This window comes from Carlito syrichta, unplaced genomic scaffold (assembly GCF_000164805.1).
Source record: "Carlito syrichta isolate Samal-C Ts95f unplaced genomic scaffold, Tarsius_syrichta-2.0.1 Scaffold128042, whole genome shotgun sequence".
Lineage (NCBI taxonomy): Eukaryota > Metazoa > Chordata > Mammalia > Primates > Tarsiidae > Carlito > Carlito syrichta.
This window is the reverse complement of record NW_007072138.1, coordinates 153,380-174,711: the sequence shown is the minus strand read 5'-3', so window position 1 is coordinate 174,711 and position 21,332 is coordinate 153,380. Positions and strand designations below refer to the sequence as shown.

At 41.3% G+C, this 21,332-nt stretch overlaps 1 protein-coding gene across 3 annotated transcripts in view; it reads left to right on the top strand.

The window, feature by feature from the left end:
- TTC39B (tetratricopeptide repeat domain 39B) overlaps positions 1 to 21,332 on the top strand; it is a 107,220-nt gene that overhangs the window by 14,086 nt on the left and 71,802 nt on the right. The window contains exon 2 of one of the 3 annotated variants that reach the window (XM_008048886.2): positions 19,787 to 19,882. In XM_008048886.2, coding sequence (XP_008047077.1) covers positions 19,803 to 19,882 — 80 coding nt within the window. In that variant the 5' untranslated portion in view covers positions 19,787 to 19,802. Of the gene's footprint in view, positions 1 to 1,453; positions 1,734 to 19,786; positions 19,883 to 21,332 lie in introns of those variants that run through there. The other 2 variants (XM_021707954.1, XM_021707955.1) reach the window with 2 other exon arrangements.

The window sequence follows — 21,332 nt, the reverse complement described above, 5'->3', positions numbered from 1 at the left end:
GAAAGAAGAATAAATACAAGGTGAGAGATATTTATATTGATGGAAAAATGAAGGTGTGAAATACATCGTACTAATCATTTTGCAGTTGGGCTTGTCATTGGTTTTCTTTTCCTTCCTTGAGAAACCCTCACTTTCACAAGACCAGGTCTCTTCCATGTTTCTGAAGAGTCTGCATTTCTCTTTTGTAGTACAGTGCCCTTGTTATTTGCTGTCATTTGGTGAATTTCTGGCTTCCCAACTGGACTGAGCTCCAGGGGGACAGGGACCATGTTTGCTCTGCACGTTACTTACTGTATCTTCTGTGTCCAGCACACAGTAGGCCCACAGATATACACTGACTGACTGTCATTGCATATGCTAACTCTTTTGAGCACTTGAGAAATATGGTGCTGATACAGTTAACAAAAGGTCACAGTTTTTGAAAAAGAATCAGAACATAATTCTGTGTGAAAAGGATAATGTAAAGCATTCGTGGCAAGGAAAAGAATACGTTTAGTCATCAGATTTTCTCTTCCATGTATATATGGAAGAAGATGACTAGAAGTAGATTATTGCAAAATATTAACAGTGGCTGTCTCTGGGTTGTGAGATTGTGATGGCTGGTTTTAATTTTTTTTCTTTGCTTTTCAGTTTTTTTCCAAGAAGACGTTAATGATTTCATAATCTGGAGATACCAGCATATATTACCTGGCATTACTTTTATAATAAGAACAGTGAGCCCCATAATAAAAACATTTTCATTCTAGCCAAGAGCCCTTGAGGCAGGACCAAAAAGTGTGTTGCCACTGACCACTTCATTCCCCAGGAGAGCTTTCATGTGAACCAAAAAAGTGCAGCTGAACTTCAGAATTATGTTCTATCTTAGAATCTTTGAACTGGTGTTTTATTAATATATGTCTACTTTTTTTAGTTTCTTCAAAACCACTTCAAATATGGCTTATCGAATGTTAATTTTCTTCAATTACTTATGTATATATTAATCCCATTGTATCAATTATCACTTCAAATATTAATTTAGAAGTGTCGTTTTCCAACTGTATTGGTGTGACTGTCACATTCTGTGTGTGCTTAATTCCCTTTACTTATTAGCTTTTGCTTATTGGTCTAAGAACTTTAGGAGAAGTTGATTTTTCTCCTATATAGTGTTTTTAAAAAGTCTGTGGGATATAGAAATCTAGCCTGGGAATGACAGCCAGTGCCTACATTTTCCTTAAAACAAAAGGATGATTCATTTTATTCTTCGGTTGGCTCTTTTTAGGTAGGGCAAGAATCCTTGGATAAGGTGAAAAATCATGAAAAGATCCTGTAGTCTTTTATAAATCCAGGCCATTTGTATTCTCCTTGCCTGTTTCTCTAGGATAATTAAACAGTGATGGATTAGAATTAGGCTGCGGCAGAGATTGAGGGAAAAAATCTCCCGGCATCCCTTCCTGCAGAAGCATCGGCTACAGCAGAGTGTAGCTGCCACTTTAACTGACATGTCTTAAATTCTGCCCTGGGAAGCTCTGGGATGCTGTCAGCTGCCTCGACAACTACTTTGGTTGTGCCTGATAATTGAGAGTCTCTCTGGAGCCCAAGGAGTAAAACAGAAATTGAGGATTTTTGTTGGCTTTTAAATTGAGGATTGTCTCTTCTTTTTGTTGGCTTAAAAAAAAATCTGGTAGAAGAGAGGGAAAGATATCTTCATAGTGGGAGTACATTCATTCCTCCAAAGTTACAGCTGCTCTAAATCTGTGAGTATGTTGTATTTATTTAGCAGTTCCTGGGGGTATGACTGAAACGTTCTCTTTCAATCTGTGAGGATTTGATTTAAGCAGAGCTATGTACATTTTTAAAACCAGAGTGAGATTTCACTGGAGCCCTGCAGTTTTTGTTAGATGACATTGTCTTCATCAAGGGCTTTGGTGTCAAGCTTGCTGGGGCTTCTCCCCACCCTCCGCCCCATTCTTTCCCTTTAAACTTCCTAAGCCGAGAGCTGAAATGGGAGAAAATCCTGAGTCTTGCTGCTGCCGTCCCCGGGATGCCATGGCTGGTTGATGGCTGCTGCAAGGTGTGTGTCCGGGTGGCCGAGGCTCCCCCCGCAGAACAATGACAGGATGATACGGTTCACTTTGTGTTTACTGTGCTTGTCGCGTGTCCTCTGCTGGCTTCATTGCAGGGTTTTGGTTTGGTTTGGTTCGGGTAATTAAAACCTGAAGGATCAGTAAAGTGGCTTGTCCTCTGAAATTGCGTGTGTTGGTCATCAGAGACCCTCACCTCTGACCTTGCTCTTTTGGCTTCAGTGGGCTCTTTGTAGCAGATTCCAGTAAATGCAAGCTACCCAAAAGTGACCTTTGCGTGACCACTCTTTAAAACTGGGCATCAGAACGAGTGCTGTGTTTTTATGTGACGCAGACCCTGAGGTCTCAACATCTGTCCTTAGTCATCGTGTCCCACTTTTTCCCATTGGAATTCACTGGAGGCTAGAACTGTAACCTTGCTGAATTATCAGTGAATGAATTTTGAGCATTCTGTAAAAAGAAAGGTTAATTTCCGATTCCCACCATAACCTCCGTATGGTCTCGATTTGTCTTTGTTAAATAAAAGTCATATTATTTTAGTGAACCGATTCATATCATTTGGTTACTGATCTCATTCCTTGATCTTAAAATCACATTAGCTAAAGTGATTTTTAAAAGTTGATATGTTCAGAGATTGGTAGTCAAAATACTTTTAAACACCAACTGGTAACAGTCATCTTTGTCGATGCAGAATATGTTTGACTTAGGCTGACATATTATATGAGCTTTTTGAGTGCCAGTATTTTGGTTGACTTCCTGCAGCGTAAAATAAATCAAGGATGGAAAAAGAAATTTTCTCCACCACCCAGAGATCAAACATCTGCTGTTTTTATTTTTAAACATTTTGTCATACCTAAACGCAGCAACTTTGAATTTAATTAGGAAGGATTTCTAAAATTAGGAAATTCTGCCTTCCTCAGACTTGCAAAGATTTTATATTCATTCATTCATTTCATTCATTCATTCAACAAATGTTTACATTTGTTGCAAAGCTCTTGCCAGGCTCTGGGGATAGGATGGGAACAAAATGTTATATTTGCTCTCATGGAGCAGATATTTTTAGCAGGTGAGGAAGGCATTCAAAAACTAATTGCCTTCCCATTCCAGCAAGTGTATCTCAAAAAGCCAAAAAGCAAGGAAAAAAACCAACAAAAAACCCCCTTAATTACCTCATTTCATTATAGATGTGATCATTTTTCACTTGTAGAAGTGTCAGTAGTTCGTGGCCAAACATATATAGTACGTATATTGTTACTTACATCTAATTCTGCCCCAGATCTGAAATCACAGATCCCCAGAATGCTTGCGCTAGAAAGAGATGTTAGAAATAATTAGTTCAACAAGCACGTGATCGGCACCGTGTTAAGTGCTGGGTTTAGATCAGTAAGTAAGAGATGGTCCCTGCTTTGAAGCTCACAGTCCTAGGAGAGGAAGGGAAATTGGCTATGCTAGTATATTCTGTCATCATTTTCCTGTCTTGTAGAGAAGAAATGAACTGGATTCTTTTTAAAATGTCTTCTGTGCCAGGTCTAGTACCTACGGCAAACCTGGTTTTGTTTGTTTGTTTTATCATTACTTAAAAAAAAATCTTCAGCAGCAGCCATGTTGATTGGTCTTGTTATTCCCATTTTACAGATGAGGAAAACGAAGTGCACAGACATTAAATCAGTTGCCTAAGGTCATATAGTGTGGTGCTTATGGCTCCATCAGGCGAAAAGTTGACAAGTCTGTGCTCCTTGAAACTGCTGTGTTGTTTCCCTTAGTCACAGGTTGAGAGCTTCTTCCTTTTTTCCCCTCCTCCTCCTCTTCCTCCGCTTTTTAAAAAAGCTGCAGTGGATTTTATTCATCATGAAGTGTGAAACAATGCTTAGGTTTTTTTGTTTTGGCCTCATGCCCAGAGGTCTTCCTGGTATTTTGCGCTTGATTTCCACTTGTTAACACCACATTTACACTTTGGCTCATTTTAGAAAGGACAGGACCACACGTAGGGGCAGATTATGCTCCAATGGCAGGTCAATTAAAGAACATGGAAAAACATACATCCCAGGAGAGGAATGCTAATGGAAGAATCAGAGGTTTCTTGAATTTTAGACGAATATCGCTGTCCATGAACATGAGCAATTCCTGTCGGCATTGCCGGAATATTCAGAGTTGCACACGGGACTTGTCTCCTCAGTAATGAGTGGGAATTCTTGCACAGTTGAAGATTGGTGAGGGCAGAGAGTAACTTCAGTAGAGATATTCTAGCAGAAGATCTCCCTTGATTCCCAGGGCCATCCATCCATTTCATTTCTGAAAGGCTGTTAGAATGTTCTTCCTTAACCATGATAAACTTTGCCGCTCTGCAGCCTCTCATCCACGGCTCTCAGGATGAAACCCTTCTGATATTTTTACAAAGCAGTCTTTTACTTACATAAACTATTCTCTCCACCTCCTTAGCACATCTTTGCATTTCCAGGTGCCCCATTCTCAGTTCTGTCACTTTTCCTTGTGTGATGTATTCAGACTTCTCACTGTTCTGATCTCTTTGCATCTGACCCATCATAGTTTCTAGATGGTGACAACCACAACTGGACACTATAGTTTGTATAGTCTGGTCAGCCAGGAGTGCAAATGAGTCATTTTTTTACTCTCATGACTCAGGACCTCTCGCCTATTAATGCTTTCGGTGCTACTTATCCATAGCTGTGAAATATACCACCCCAGGATGAAAGAGACAAAACAATAACACTCACTTTTTTCCTTGTGAGTCTGCTATTTAGGCAGGTCTCAAAGGTGATGGCTTATCTCGGCCACTGGAATCACCTGGGGTGGCTCAGCTGTTGCTCGAGGATCCATGAGTATGAAGGCTCATCCACCTGGCTGGCCAGTTAGCACTGGTTGCCACCTGGGGATTGAGCTGGAACTGCTGGCTAGGGGCTCTGCTCTCCATGCTTGAGTTTCCAAGGGACAGGATATAGAATCTGCTGTCTTTAAGGTTTGGACCCCCAACGAACCCAGTATTGTCTTGGGCAGGTAGTCACAGAGGCCACCCCAATTCAAGGGGAAGGGCCATAGAGTCCACTTTTTTTTGAGTTGGAGTCTCACTCTGTCACCCAGCCTGGAGTGCAGTGGCCCGCAGCCTCGACCTGCTGGGTTCCAGCAATTCTTCCGCCTCAGCCTCCCAAGTAGTCAGAACTACAGGTGCACGCTACCACGTCCAGCTCATTTTTGATTTATTGTAGAGACGAGGTCTCACCAAGCTGCACGGGCGGGTCTTGAACCCGTGGGCTCAGGCAGTCCACTCACCTCGGCCTCCCAAAGTGCTGAGATTACAGGCTGAGCCACCGAGCCTGGCCAGACTCCACTTTTTGATGGGAAAGTTGACAGAGTTTTTGGCCATCTACATTCTACCACATTTGCCAGATTATGAGTCCCAGTATCCCTCAGCCCCACCAGCTATGTTATTCATCTTAAATGCATTAAAAGGCCAGGCACAGTGGCTCATGCCTATAATCCCAGCACTTTGGGAGGCCGGGGTGAGAGGATTGCTTGAGCTCACGGGTTCAAGACCAGCCCGGGCAACTTGGTGAGACCTCGTCTCTACAATAAATAAAAAAATTAGCTGGGTGTGGTGGTGCACACCTGTAGTTCTGGCTATTTGGAAGGCTGAGGCAAAAGGATCTCTGAGCCCAGCAGGCCGAGGCTGTGGTGGCCACGAGTGTGCCACTGCCCTCCAGCTGGGCAGCAGAGTGAGACTCGGATTCGAAAAAAATAAAATATTTGGGAGGAAGTGCATAGGTTGTATGCAAATACGATGCCATTTTATATAGGGGTCTTGAACATCTGCAGATTTTGGTATCCTCAGGGGTCCTGGAACCAACCCCCTGTGGATACCAGGGGACAGCTATGTTTCTTTTAAGATTATTTGGAAACTTGTCTTTGGTGTTTATCATACGAACTTTCTATCCTGTGACTGTGTCATCCACATGTATAGTAAGAATATTTATTGTGTCTTCACTGAAGATGTGATAAACATGGACATGCTAGGCCTGTGGTTATTAGAGACCAGACTAACATCAAGATGTTAACCAAAATGTTGTGTGACTCTGGCGAGTTAATTGGGCAAAACATGGCTTAATAGTGCTGTTCTCCCCACATTCACTGACCTAGCCAGAGAGATTTAGGTGCTTGATTGAGGAAAACCAAGCAGAACGTGAGTTTGATGTGAATTTCATGCATGGTTTGCTTTTCTTTTTATATTTCATCAATTCACAGGTGTGGAAAGTCTTTAGTGACCATTCAGGTTGTGGGAATGGGTTTCTTGGGCGATCATCTTAGATGAATGGTTTATGTAATATCTTATTTCAAGTCATTACAGGTGGCTGTATTTTAGAGAGCAGGGAAGTTATGGGATTAGGACTTGAATTTCTCTTGTGGTTTGGGGTTGTAGTTATTATCTTCTTAGTGGTTGGAGCAGAGTTTGAACCTTTCTGTGATACAGCCAACCGGGACCAACTTATAGTATTTGCCATCACTTCTCCTTAATATTAGCTTAGATGTTTTTGTTCTTATTTTTATCTTTAAATAATGTCATCCCTGTGTAGCAGAACCATTTTGTGTGCCTGCTTAATGCTACAGACTGAATAATTACCACATATCAACTATGAAGACAGCCACATCTTAAAGAAAACTAAACTCTGGGGTTTAGTTACTAGAGTATTTATATACTTCTTCAGTTTCGTTTGTTTCTCCTACTAATAGGTGCTTGTAGGGAAAGCCCTGTGTTTACTGAAAGCTGCTTATTTGTGAATGCAGGTCTCCATGATAAAATATTCATGGGTACTCTTCACGATCTGCATGTGCCATAAATGCCAAGAAGCAAGACTGTATTTGGTGCAAGGGTGCTAATGGAATCAATAAAAATGTCATTCATTCATCAAACACTCATTGAGCATCTCTGGACTAAGAGCTCCTGTCCATAAGAAGCTCATAAGCTACTCACTACAGCTGAAAGTAGAGCAATAATTATGCTATGATGAGCTGTGAACTCCGACCAAAGGACCCAGAGTAGAGACTATTTAGCCTGAGAAAATGGCTTTTGAGTCATCTTTAGTTGTTCTTCCCTTCTTGACTCAGGAGACAAATGATAGGAAAACTGGTTTTCAGCATTGCTTTTAAAAGCATTTCTTGTTACTCTTTATTTAGGTTGCAATGTTTTAAAAGAAATGAGAAGCAGCTTCCTCCTATTCAGCGTCACACTGAACACCTCATTTGCTGTGCATCCCAGAAACATCTGCATTCCTGCTTGGAGGGACAGCATGAAAATACCAAATGCTGCTGAAGTGGCCTCTGCCCCGTGGCTGCAGGAAGCATTGAGCAAAACTGCTGAGTGGCAGGAATGCAGTGGTCTGTCTAATGGCATGTTCTTGGCTTCCGTCACTTAACTCTTGTAATAACATTTGCACCACTTACATTCCCTTCCGTCTATGTGATGCTTCAGTTTAAAAAGTGATTTCCGCTGGGTGCTGTAATCCCAGCACTTTGAGAGGTGGAGGCAAGAGAATTGCCGGAACCTGGGTGTTCAAGACCAGCCTGGGCAAATTGGCAAGACCTCATCTCTACAATAAATTAAAAAAAAAATTAGCTGGGTGTGGGCTCATGTCTCTGGAAGGCTGAGGTGTGGGCTCATGTCTCTGGAAGGCTGAGGTGGAAGGATCGCTTGAGCCCAGCAAGTTGAGGCTGCAGTGGCTGTAAGCGTGCCACTACACACAGCCTGGGTGACAGAGTGAGACCCCCGACTCAAAAACAAAAAAAGTGATTTTGCAAACTGAAGCATGTTTCTTCCTTTGTAATGTCCCTGTGAGAAAGACGGGGCAGGTATTGTTCTCTCTCCTCTGCTTTTGCAGATGAGGACACGGAGGTGTGGTTCAGAGTCATACTGTTTGCAAGTGACGGGAGTACCTGGGACAGACACTCAGTGGTCCGCTTTGTGTCCCAGCATGCTTTCTCCTAAATCACACTACAGTCGTGTGGTGAGACAGGGGCATTCATAGATTAAGTCAGAAGTTTTTTGTTAAAATTAAGAGAGCCCTCCAATAGAGAAAGGATTTTGTTTCATTTGGCTTTTAATTTTACAAAAGTCAGCAAAGAAAACCAGCAAAATGAACAGGAACTGCACATCTCTCTTGCCAGTCTAACATTCCATTGTGGTTTGTTTTAAATAATGGGAAAGGGTGTGATTTGCTTTGCCTAAGGGAAGAATCTGAGAAGATACAGGCTCTTTCTGTCACCGTGGGCAAAGAAAACATCGTCTCTTGGGGACAGTTTCTGTTTTCAAAAGAGACAGGAAAAAGCCCTACCTTCTGCCTTCTTAGTGGGTAGTGTCTGAATCATGCTTTGTATTTTATATGAAAATGAACTTTTGTGCTTTTCGACTGTTCTCACTTTGCTCTGGAGCTCTCATCTCCTCCGAGGACAGAAAAACACATTAAGTTGTCAATTAAAGATGACATCATCTGCTCAGATTTCGAACAGTCTCTTTTGGAGTGACTCAGGTTTTTTGGGAGGGGAGGGAAGGTAAATGCCCAGTTAGGACAAATGTAAACTCTGCATCAAGCCTATGTCTGTCTCCCTTTCCCAAGGTTTCTCCTTGACCCCTCTTTTCTGGATGACCTGGGTCCAGGGAGAGGTGGGGTAGTCTGGGAGTCTCTCCCCTGGCTGAGGGCCTCATCCTATCGTCATTGGCCCCTTTCCTCTGCCACCAAAGTATTTGCAGTTGCTGGACTGTTGGTGTACCCGTGACCCCGGGCTTGGCCTTCCACTGATTGGTTAGCCCACAAGGTCCTGAGCTCCTGGGGCCACTCGTTTGATCCCTGTCTGCCCTTGTTACAGGATCATCTTGCCACTAAGCTATCTTTTAAAACAGTCTTATTTTGTGATAATTTTAAACTTACAGAAAAAGCGCAAGAATAATACAGAGAACTTCTGAATACCTTTAATCCAGTTTTCACATTTTGCCACACTTAAAAAAAATCATTCTCTCTCAAAATGTATTATTATGCATTATTTTCTGAGTCATTTGAGAAGATTCTATCCCAGAGAAGGTGGTCTAGAAGGATGAGTCAGAATCTTACTAGTGAACAAGGGAGCTTTCATATTTTTTTCTCTGTTTTCTCTCTGCTCTTCTTTCTTCTAAGTTAGACCACACTTCCTTAAACTCGTCCTTCTACTGAACTGGCTTTGAGTACTTTTTCTCCCTGGGAGTCAGCTTTTGTTTGTGTTCATTATTGTCAGTCTGCAGAAAACAGTATTCCTTGAACGTTCAGTAGGCCGGGAATGGCTGACTGTCTGGAGGAGAGTGCTGTTATCATTCATTCACGCCTTTGTTTGATCAGCCAACCAGCACTTATTGAAGGACTTCAGGGTTCCAGGTGCTTTGATGCAGTCCTGCCTTCACTAAGTTTCCACTCTGATCAAGAGACAATTTTCTTTTTCAAAAGAGCTAATTAAAAGAAACTTAGGACAGACTATTGCGTTCTTCATTCTACATGCTGTGTTTCTATTTATATAGCTTAAATTGCATCAGGGTTAATATTCTGTTGTATACATATGTTCACTTTTTTACTACTGTGATGCTCGGTCACATCTTTTTTTATCCTGCTTTTATTCAGTTACATTTTTTGGGATCCAAATGCAGGAAGTTATAATTTATTCTCACTGAGCTGTCATCTTTGAGAGCAGGAACTATATGATTTTCTGGAGGAATATGACGTGACTAAACGTATGGGGATAAAGATTAAATCTACTTAACTAAATATAACCCACTCATTTAGAGTGTTGTCATTTTAGATTGTGGTCCATTCGCTGCTGTCTTTCTCAAGCTTCCTTTTTTCCTGCAGAGTTGTTTACCTTCTTTTCTCTATTTTAATCCCAGTTTCTGATAAAAATGTGAAACAGGACAGGATAAAGGGAAGTAAGAACCTTTTGAGCAAAGCTGTTGAAACAGTGATGAGTTCACCTATTTGAATGGACTTGTCTCTCTCCATTTTCCATATAAGGTTAAGGAACAGTTGGCAGACATTACACTCCACAGAGACTTCGTGGGCTCTGTTTTTTTCAGATCTGCCAAAGATGGGAAGCAAGGCTGATTTTAGAGGACTCATGACGCTGATTTTAGAGGACTCATGACAGTTCCTACTGATCGCCATCACTTAGCTTCCAGCAAGGGCCAATTTCCTTTAAGGAGTAGATCACAGACTATTTTTAGCAAAGGTAGATGCATTAAAGGTTAGTTTGAGGTGGTAACTATATATAAAGTAATACATTTGAAAGCAGTTCAGGAATATAACGGTAGAACTATTGAAGCATGGTATCAATGTAGGAAATAGAAGAGGTGAAATTAGAAAAACCACAGCATTTAAGGACGGACTTTTCCAGTGAAAATCTGGAAGACTTCTAAAAGGTCTAAAATAACATTAGAAACACTTTGGGTAGTGATATATTCTGAATTCTTTCCATAGAAAGAGCTAAAAATAATAAATCCTACTGTTCTTGCATATCTTTTAGGATAACCGTTTTAAGCTATGTGTGATAAAAAGGATGATCAGAGGGTGTTTCCTTAAATTAACATTTGACTATTCCCTTCATGAATTTGAACTAAAATTGCTCAAAATATATACTTTTTTTCCTGATTATTAAAATAGTGCATGATTATTTTTGAAAATGTGAAAAAACATAGAAAAGCACAAAGAATCTAAAAATCACCCAAGCCCTACAGATAATACTAAGGTTTATAGTTTTGATTGGGGACTCCTTTGAGAAGTCTAAGCATAGATTATTTAGAGGTAGATTATCTATTTACCAGTTCACCAGTTCTCATTTAATAGAGCAGTTATATCCTTTGCTGGTGCCTGTCCTCAGCCTCTTTCAGCTTTTTAGTTTTTCCTTCTAAAGCAACAGGGCTAAAGTGGGAGAAAAAGTTGAAATTACATTCCTTTGATTCTGACAGCACTGGTGTCAAGCCTGGCAAAATGGAGCTGAGGGTGACAACGAAATGGTGTTTGGGGAGTGTCTGTTGATTTCTGGGCTGTTCTCCCTCCTTATCAGCGGAGGCGCTTCCTTCTTCCTGTCATCGTGGTCATGAGAATGGCTGTTTGGGTAATCATCCAGTGGGCAGCTGGGTCTGGCGAGCAGTTTTCTTCAGTAAGGAAGACAAGCTGTTCATGTGGTCAGCAACATCCAGCAGATTTCCAGGGCACATCAGAGGCCTGCGTCTCATCACTGGTGGATCCCATTTCGACTCTTGAGTATACATATGGCGCCTCCCAGGGTATATCAGTTGGCCAAGCCACACTCATTACTCTTCTGTCCTAAGGAGAGATTTTAGCTTTGATGAAAAGTTTAAGGACGTTAAGCATATTTTTATTAATTTTTGAAATTTTTTTGAAAAGGGGGCTAGCTTTTATCTCATTGTGCAGGGATATGATGTGTTGGATATATTGGAGAAAGCAAATTTGAATCAGTTCTGCTAGTTGTGATTTGAGAGAAAACTTATAAATAGAGATAGCTGTCACCTTTTCATTTGAAAACAGCTCCAGGGCGGATGCAGTGGCTCAGCCTGTAATCCCGGCACTTGTAGAGGCTGAGGTGACAGGATTGCCTGAGCCTGGGGGTTTGAGACCAGCCTGGGCAACTTGGTGAGATATCATCTCTACATTAAATCAAAAAATAAGCCAGGTGTGGTAGTGCGCGCCTGTAGTTCCAGCTACTTGGAAGGCTGAGGCAGAGGGATCACCGGAGCCCAGCAGGTCAAGGCTACGGTGGCCATGAGCATGCCACTGCACTCTAGCCAGGGCGACAAAGTGAGACTCCAACTCAAAAAAAAAAAAAAGGAGAAAGAAAATAGCTCTAGCTATGATGGAAAATTAGGACAGTATTCAGGTCAGTCATTGAAAGACAGGAAGCTCAATTAAAAATGAGAAAGGAATCAGAATAGGTATTTTCAAAAGAAGATATACAAATGGCCCATGGATACCTGAAAAGATTCTGAACATCATTAGTCATTAAGCAAGTGCAAATGAAAACCACAAAATATCACCACCCCTACTAAAACGGATGATAACAAGTATTGGTGCAGCTGTTGAGAAATTTAGAACTCTCATACAGTAAAGGTAGGAATATATGATCAAACAGCCACTGTGGAAAACAATCTGGCAATTCTTCAAAATATCAAACATAAGAGTTACCATATGTCTTAACAATTTCACTGCTAGGTATAAAAGTAAGAGAAATAAAAATATATGTCCACACAAGAACTTTTGTATGAATGTTTATAGCAGCATTATTCATAATGGCCAAAAAGTAGAAATAACTCTTATATTATCAACAGATGAAATGATAAATAAAATGTGTTTCAATTCGGTGGAATAGTATTTGGCAGCAAAAAGGCATGAAGTACTATGACATGCTGCAACACGAATGAAACTTGAAGTCATGTTAATTGAAAACAGCTAATCATGAAAGACCACATATTATGTGAGTCCATTGATTTGAAAGGTCCAGAATCTATAGAAAAAGAAAGTCGTGGTTGAGGATTAGGGGAGGTAGAGGGAGAAATGGGGAGTGACTACTGTTGGGTGGATACATTTGGGTGACAAATGTTCTAAAGTTAGATTGTGGTGATGGTTGTACACCTCTGGGAATATACTAAAAACCGTTGATTGTATACTTTAAATGGGTGGATTACATAGCAATAAAGCTGTTTAAAAAGTTGAAAGGGGCTGGGTATGGTGGCTGAAGCCTGTAATCCCAGCACTTTGGGAGGCCAAGGCGAATGGATTGCCTGAGCCTGTGGGTTCAAGACCTGCCTGGGCAACATAGTTAGACCTCTTCTCTACCATAAATCAAAAAGTTAGCCGAGCATGGTAGCATGTGACTGTAGTTCTGGCTACTTGGAAGGCTGAGGTGGAAGGATCACTGGAGCCCAGCAGGTCGAGGCTGGGGTGGCTGTGAGTATGCCACTGACCTCCCGCCTGGGTGACGGGGCGGGGAGGGGGGGGGAGACTCCAACTCAAAATAAATTAAAAAAAAAAAAAGTTGAAAGGACCAGGCGCAGTAGCTCATGCCTGTTATCCTAATACTTTTGGAGGCGGAGGCAAGAGAATTGCCTGAGTTCAGGGATTTGAGACCAGCCAGAGCAACATGGTGAGATCTCATCTCTATAATAAATCAGAAAAATTAGTCGGGCATGATGGTGCATGCCTGTGGTTTCAGCTACGTGGAAGACTGAGGCAGAAGAATCGCCTGAGTCCAGCAGGTTGAGGCTGCCGTGGCCATAAGCATGTCACTCATTCCAGCCTGGGTGATAGAGTGAGACTGACTCAAAAAAAAAAAAAGAAATTGAAAGAAAATTAGAGCAGTAAAAACAGGGAAAATAAGGGCATAATTTCCAATGTACTACTAACCTGTAATTGAAATATGGTGTATTGTTTTCCTTAGCCACCATCAACCAAATAAACAACAGTTTTTGTTAGTTAAAAATATATTTCTTCTAACATCAGAGTATAACATCTAGGTTATACTCAATGCGTGGGGCCAGCCCCTGCAAGTTTTGGGGAGTCCCTTGGAAGATGTGGTGGCGTCAGCGAATCTGTAGGGACAGATATTAAAAGAAAGAAGGATGGAAGGATAGATATAAAGAGGAAGAAAGAGAAAGAAAGAAAGTGGACAGCTGTTCAGGGAAATGAGCAGAAGCCGTTTATTGAAAGTTACAGCAGGTATTTATCTCCAAATTTTAGACAGTCTCACAAGTCTTTCACGTGAACACAAAGCCAGGTGCAGGAGGGGTGTCCCTCACCCACCAGATGTTTCCTTAGGTATGAGGAGGGACAAACTCCAAGATTGTCTTATTGTTCCCTTTGCTAGTTAATGCTCTTCAAAAGCAGTGCAACAATCCCTACTAGCATGATGATGTTCTGACAATCAATAACTTCTAAAGCTCACGCAATATCCATGGTGACTAACTTAAACTTTATTACCTTTCTATTCTATGCTAATACTACTTACACAATGCTACAGAAGCTCTTAATTATAGCTTAAGCCAATTCCTAAAGGATGTAGCCCAGTCCAAAGATCACGCTGGGCTCTACAGGATGTGGCCCAGTCCAAGGTTCACGGTGGGCCACCTTTTGGAACAATAGACTACAATCTCTTAACAAAATGGCTATTCTAAAGTCCTATATATCTATCCTAATTTCTATGAAAGTTTCTAATTCCTAATCCTAATATATAAAGCCGATCAGCAGCAGCAAAGCTTCTAAAAATAAAACCCAAATATAAACTGTAAATGTACTAAGGCCAAAACCACAATAGTAGAAAATGGAGACAATGAAATTTCTACAGTTAACTGTATTCTTATTAAACCTCAAAATATCATGATTGATCATGCTTGAACTAACATGATTCCCTGACGTAGCATGACCTATTCTACAATACTTTCTATGAATAAAATAAATTCAATTTCTATAATAGGTAGAAAAAACCCTACACTAACTGTAGCTAAAGTTGGCCTAAAAGAATGCAGCCCAGTCCAAAGTACGCGCTGGGCCCTCAGGAATGTGGCCCAGCCCAAACTCTGTGCTGGGCCATTTCTGATAACTCTAGATAGTCATTTATACCATTATATACTAATTCTACAAATATACTTTTAAATCTTATAAAGAAGCTTGTACCGTATAAAAGGCTACCAAATGTGACCTGAATTTGAATTATATCTAATACCTAAGCCAAAATCGCAGTTTATGGGAAACAGGAACAATGGGTTTCTAGAGTGAGCCATGCCTGTCACAGTCACAGAGCCTTTAGCTTAGATCAGCAGAATTCCTTTAGGTTACTTGTGCTGCATGGTAAAAGGAGGAGGAAAATGGAGTCAGCGGCTCCCGAACACATCCTAGTGGTCTTGGGGTCCACGGCCCTCCCTGATCCCTAATGCTCAGTGGGCCTCCATGGCCGGCTCCCAACAACTCAAGGGTGGAAGAGATGAGTCATTTTATTCTGTTCATTTTTTTTTTTTTTTTGAGTCAGAGTCTCACTCTGTCACCCAGACTAGAGTGCAGTGGCACACTCACGGTCACCACAATCTTGACCTCTCGACCTGTGAGGTTCAGGCGATCCTTATACCTCAACCTTTCAAGTAGCCGGAATTACAGGCATCACACCCGGCTAATTTTCCTTGACTTATTGTAGAGATGAGGTCTCGCCAAGTTGCCCAGGCTGGTCTGGAACCCGTGGGTTCAGGCAGTCCTCTCACCTCGGCCTCCCAAAGTGCTGGGATTATAGGTGTGAGCCACTGCGCCTGGCCTCTCTGTTCAGTTTTTAATAACTGTGCCTATTTTGGTGGTCTAAATTCTAAACTTGGAGCCATAGGAAGATTTAGCTTGGGTCTTTTGCAGGGATACCTGCACATCGTTGCCATGTTCGTGTATTAAAAACCCTATTGAAGAAAAAAAGAGAAGACCTGAATAAATGTGTATAGAGGTGAAGATGCAATGTTGTAAAGATAGCAGTTCTCTGCAGATTTCTTTAATGATGTCATGAAGCCCCAGTCAAAACCCCACCAGGACTTTCCTCGTAACTTTACAATGACTCACTCTAAAGTTCATAGGCAAGAATGAAGGTGTAATAGTATTCCCTCCCTACTGCCCAAGAGCATTTAATGCAGTAGAGAACTTGCCCCCATTAGCATACAGGTATCAGAAAGCCATGATAATGAAGACAATGTGACTAGTACAGGGAGAGGCAAATGTGTGAGTGGAACCAAAGAATGCCCAGAAACAGAGTTTCCAGAGCATACATATGGAAACTGGCTCCGTGTTAGAGACTGCAGAATAACACACTATGTCAAAGTATGATAATTAATAGACTCAGCACATGTCAAGGATTTATTTACCAATAAGGAAATCAGCAAGATGGTAAAACTGGTAAGCGCGTTGGGGGAAATGAAGAAAAATGTTAAAATAAGAGTCGTTGAACGGTAAAACTGGTTTGTCAATCTCCTGTAAGGCAGTAGGATCATAACCTTACCAGACAGAAATTATTTGCATATCCACCATACCAAAAAAATCCACAAGTTAACATTATAGAGATAGGTCCTTTTTTGTTTTTTTTCAGTTGAAGTCTCACTCTGTCCCCTAGACTGGAGTGCATTGGCCACTCCCGGTCACCGCAGCCTCGACCTGCCGGGCTCCGGCAATCCTTCCGCCTCAGCCTTCCAAGTAACCAGAATTACAGGCACGCGCTACCACTCCCGGCTTATTTTTGATTTGTTGTAGAGATGAGCTCTCGTCAAGTTGACCAGGCGGGTCTGGAACCCGCGGGCTCAGACAATCCACTCACCTCGGCCTCCCAAAGTGCTGGGATTACAGGCTGAGCCACCGAACCCGGCCCAGAGATAGGTCTTACTAGTAAATAGCAAATCAATCAAAGGTATGGTCAATCAAAGGTATATCATATCCCTAGAGAAAGAAGCATGCCTTGGGTGGGCCTGCAGATGGCGCTCCAAGGTGACCTTGAGAGGACACGTAGGCTTCCTCTTGTCTTATTTCCCAGCTAGCAGATAGATAGCTGAAAGATGAGTTGTTGTTCCTGGCCTATCCATGCAGGGAAAAAATTAAACTTAAATCCATTGTACTAAAAAATTGATTCTAGATATACTTGTATGCTTGCTATATTATTTTCTCTGCTAGATGTATTTGAAACATTTCTTATTTAAAAAAAATAAGAATGTTCTTGAGGACATCCTAAGACAGTAGTTGAAATGAATTAGTTCTGTATCTTGTTTAATTAAAAAAATCAGTTTGTGGCATGATATACTTATTGTGGTATTAATACAGATTTTAAAATAGTATAGTATTTCTGAGACTTCATGTATATGTGAATAAAAGCAGAAAAAGGTTAAAAGGATCTCATCTAAATTTTTATACTCAGAAAAGATGAATAAAATATGGCATTTTATTAATAAATATGACATTTTGCCAAATTTAAGTCTGTTGTATCAGGTAAGGATACTAGAATTGTAGCTTTTGTTAAGAGAGATACTTAGACGTGTTAACGTTTTAACGAGTTTGGCTATTCAGTGATTCATGAATTGGGCATTACCAGACTGCAGTTCAGCCTCCACCCAGGGGGTGGGTGGGGGCAACTTTGATAAGGTGTTTGAAGAAACAAGACAAAGAAAGTGTTTGATTGGTTAAGGTGCAAAGGCCCTAGTTAGAGGTTGGCAGTTTCTGATCAGCAAAGTCTCTAGTTCGAAGTTTGTTGGTTTCTGATTGGTTAAGCCTAAGTTTTGTCTTCCCTGCTTCCATTCCTTATGTAGAAACCTTAGCCGGTTGGCCTCCCAATTCATTATTTTAACACGTGGACACATAGAATATTTACCTGGCACAGTAAACTATGTTTATGTTTATATTTAGTGTTATTCATGTGGTACATCAAATCATTGGGGAAAAGATGTGGTCTTTTAAAAATGATCTTGGGAAAAGTGGCAAAAGATTAGGAAAAAATACACATCTGTCTGTCTATCCAGATCATAAACGGATCCACAAATTACATATTGAAAAGTAACAGCACAGGTAAACTTATGTTATGTAATCTTTGTATTAATAGAGGGTTGGTTTTTCTAAGTATGCCCTCAAAATCAGAAACGTTAAAGAAAAGAGTGATAGTTTTGAGTAAATAAAAATTTCGAGCCAGGCGCAGTGGCTCAAGCCTTTAATCCCAGCACTTTGGGAGACGGAGGGGAGAGGATTGCCTGTGCTCAGGGGTTCGAGACCAGCCGAGCAACATGGTGAGACCTTGTCTCTAAAATAAATCAAAAGATTAGCCAGGCGTGGTGGCACACGCCTGTGGTTCCAGCTACTTGGAAGGCTGAGGCAGAAGAATCACCTGAGTCCTGTATGTAGGTCAAGGCTGCGGTGGCCATGAGCGGGTCCCTGCACTTCAGCCTGGGCGACAAAGTGAGACTCTGACTCAAAAACAAAAACCAAACAAACAAAAAAACCATTTCAACACTGGGAGAATTTTATAAGTAGAGCTAAAGGCAAAGTGAAAAGGGGGGCATGTTAACAGTACATTTCAGAGACTGTTTCTAAACTTTCTAAATGAGTCTGTAAGAGGATAGATGCTCAAGAGTGGTCCAGAAGGGTAGACAGTCCTTTCATTTGTCTCCTCTTCTTTCCCTGCTTATAAACAGTCATTTCGTAGTCTTGTTTATGCTGTTCCCCGAGTTTTTGTGATGGAAACAACTGCTTTAAACTACTATTTTCCCTTACCTGCAGAGTCTTCTTCTGGAAGGCTCTTACCACCCCACACTTAAAATTCTTTGTAAGAAGAACCTTGACTTTTCCTTGCTTGATGTGTGAAATTAAGGGAGCTTGATGTGCCAAAGAGAAGGTGAATGCTGATTGTAAAATATTACAGGGCATTGGGATGTTGGAAAGGTGAGATGTTATCAAATTCCGCTTAACTCAGGGTTTTGTACACGTCTTAGAATTGAGGAGAGAAAAAAGCTTCTCCAAAGGAATAGTCAGTAATTCTTTTTTTCTGCCTCTTTCATTAATGTCTTTAACTCATCTCTATAGGATGTGTTCCTGTTAAGGTAAATGGACATGGAAGGAGATTGGCAATTTTATTATAATATAGGGCAGGGCTTATTATTAAGCTCTTTCTGGAAACGTCCTTCTTTGAGTGGACCTGCCCCCTTGGTGCTTCTGTGGGATATCTCTGGGTCAGTAAACAGGCTTAAGATTGTGCAAACCAGATTAGTCTTCATCTTCTCTGTGTTACTTCAGCTTTCTATGGTGTATATTTAATGGGAAGTTAGTTTATTAAAAGGAAAATACTTACAAAATGCATAGGCCCTCTCTCTCAGGAATTTTCTTTTTGGGAAATATTCAGGCAAGTGAGTAAAGGGGCTTATTAATAGTGATTTGTGATACCTGAACTTTGGAAGCAACCTACATGTCTAAAAATGAGGGACAGGAGCTGGACACAGGACTTTGGGTTCAAGACTGGCCTGGGCAACTTGGCAAGACCTCGTCTCTACAATAAATCAAAAAATTAACTGGGCGTGGTGGCATATGCTTATGGTTCCAGCTACTTGGAAAGCTGAGGTGGAAGGATTGCCTGAGCCCAAAAGGTCGAGGCTGTGGTGGTCGTGAACGTGTGATTGCATTCCAGTCTGGGCGACAGAGTGAGACTTCAACTCTAAATAAATAAATAAAGTTAAAAAAAGAAAAACGAGGGACAGATAACAAACTGTGGCACTTCCATTCTGTAGAATGCTCTGCAGGCACTATGATAAAACAACTCTGCATTTCTTGAGAAGCAGAGATTCAGATAATTATAGTATATGGCAATACATCATAATAGATATCTTTAATAAACTTTCAATAAAATATATATGGTTTACTCGGGGAAAGATCTGGAAAGGTATATCAAGAGACAGTGCTAACTTTGGGTAGAGAGCTGTAGTGTGATTTAAATTAATTTATATTTTGTTTACTAGAATAAAAAGAAAAATGAGCATTTTATTGTGCTATAGTTCAGGAATGTTTGTAATGTAGGTTTTTTAATTTAAGTTGATAAGAAACGGAGGTGAGATGTACAAAAATAATCGGAAGGCTTGCACGTGTACTTGCATGTGTACAGGGCAAACACATGAAAACCTCACTTTGCCTTTTTATTAACAGATCTTCTTGCTCAGATATGGCAACGAGCAACCTCCACTTTGCTTCGTGTGATACAAAACAGGCATCCAGACAGCGCGAAACATCTCACATGAGCAGGTCAGGAAGTGGGTATGGGCCTTCCTGGGGGATGGAGGGGAACAGTCTGACGCTTCAGGGAATGTAATGATGATATTCCCATAGTGCTTTGTGTTTGGCAAATCCCTGAGGTGGGGAGAGGGCCGGACAAGTACAGTGCCCATTTGACAAATTAGGGAAGGAGGTGAATGACTGCTAAGAGACGTGGTGACTAGGTGGCATTGTTGTATAAAAGCAAACCCCAAACTAGATTCGACTTCTGGGGCACAGCTGCCTTTAAGTCTTTTTTGTCTTCAACGTTTTTTAATGATTATTCTTCTGGTAAAGTAATATAGTCACACTGTCAAATATTGGGGAAGACGGAGTCGAGGTGAAACGTCAGCTATGACTGTGACTACAGTCTGTTGGGGTTTTAGTGTATTTCATTCCAGTCTTTTTCCTAGGCATGTGCTTTTATTTTTATCTTTCTTTGAGTCAGGGTCTCACTTTTTCACCTAGGCTAGAGTACAATGGCATGATCAGGGCTCACTTCAACCTCGACCTCCTGGGCTCAGACAATCCTTCTGCCTAGCCTCCTGGGTAGCTGGGACTACAGGCACACGCCACCACACCTGGCTAATTTTTCGATTTTGTTTGTAGAGATGAGGTCTCTCTGTGTTGCCCTAGGTTAGTCTCAAACTCCTAGGCTTAAACAAAACCCTTTTGTCTTGGGTCCCCCAAATGCTAGGATTACAGGTGTGAAACACTGTGCCCATCCAGCATGTGCAGCTCGATATAGTTGTAGCTATAATAGATTTTTTGTTGTGTAATGTATTATGATTACTTTTCTTTCTTACATTCTTTTCATAATCTTGGTTTAAAAATGTGTTTTAAGAAATATATTTAGAGCCAGGCTCGGTGGCTCAGCCTGTAATCCTGCACTTTGGGAGGCCGAGGTGAGTGAATTGCCTGAGCCCGCGGGTTTGAGACCCGCCTGGGCGACTTGGCGAGCTCTCATCTCTACAATAAATCAACAAAATTAGCCGGGCGTGGTAGTGCGCGCCTGTAGTTCCAGGTACTTGGAAGGCTGAGGCGGAAGGATCGCTGGAGTCCAGCAGGTCAATGCTGGGGTGGCCATGAGCATGCCACTGCACTCCAGTCTGGGCGACAGAGTGAGACTCCAACTCAAAACAAACAAACAAACAGACAAAAAGAAATGTATTTAGTGTAGAAAATGTAGGAGATACAGAAGGCACAAAGAAGGGAATGAAATATAACCAACCCTAATCTATTTGTTGGCATATACCCTTTGTTTTTATATAGAGATATTAACATATTTTCTTAACTGGAACATATTAAGTATGCTATTTAGTAATCTGCTTTTTTTTTTGAGTTGGAGTCTCACTCTGTCCCCCAGGCTGGAGTGCAGTGACATGCTCATGGCCACCCCAGCATTGACCTGCTGGGCTCCAGCGATCCTTCCGCCTCAGCC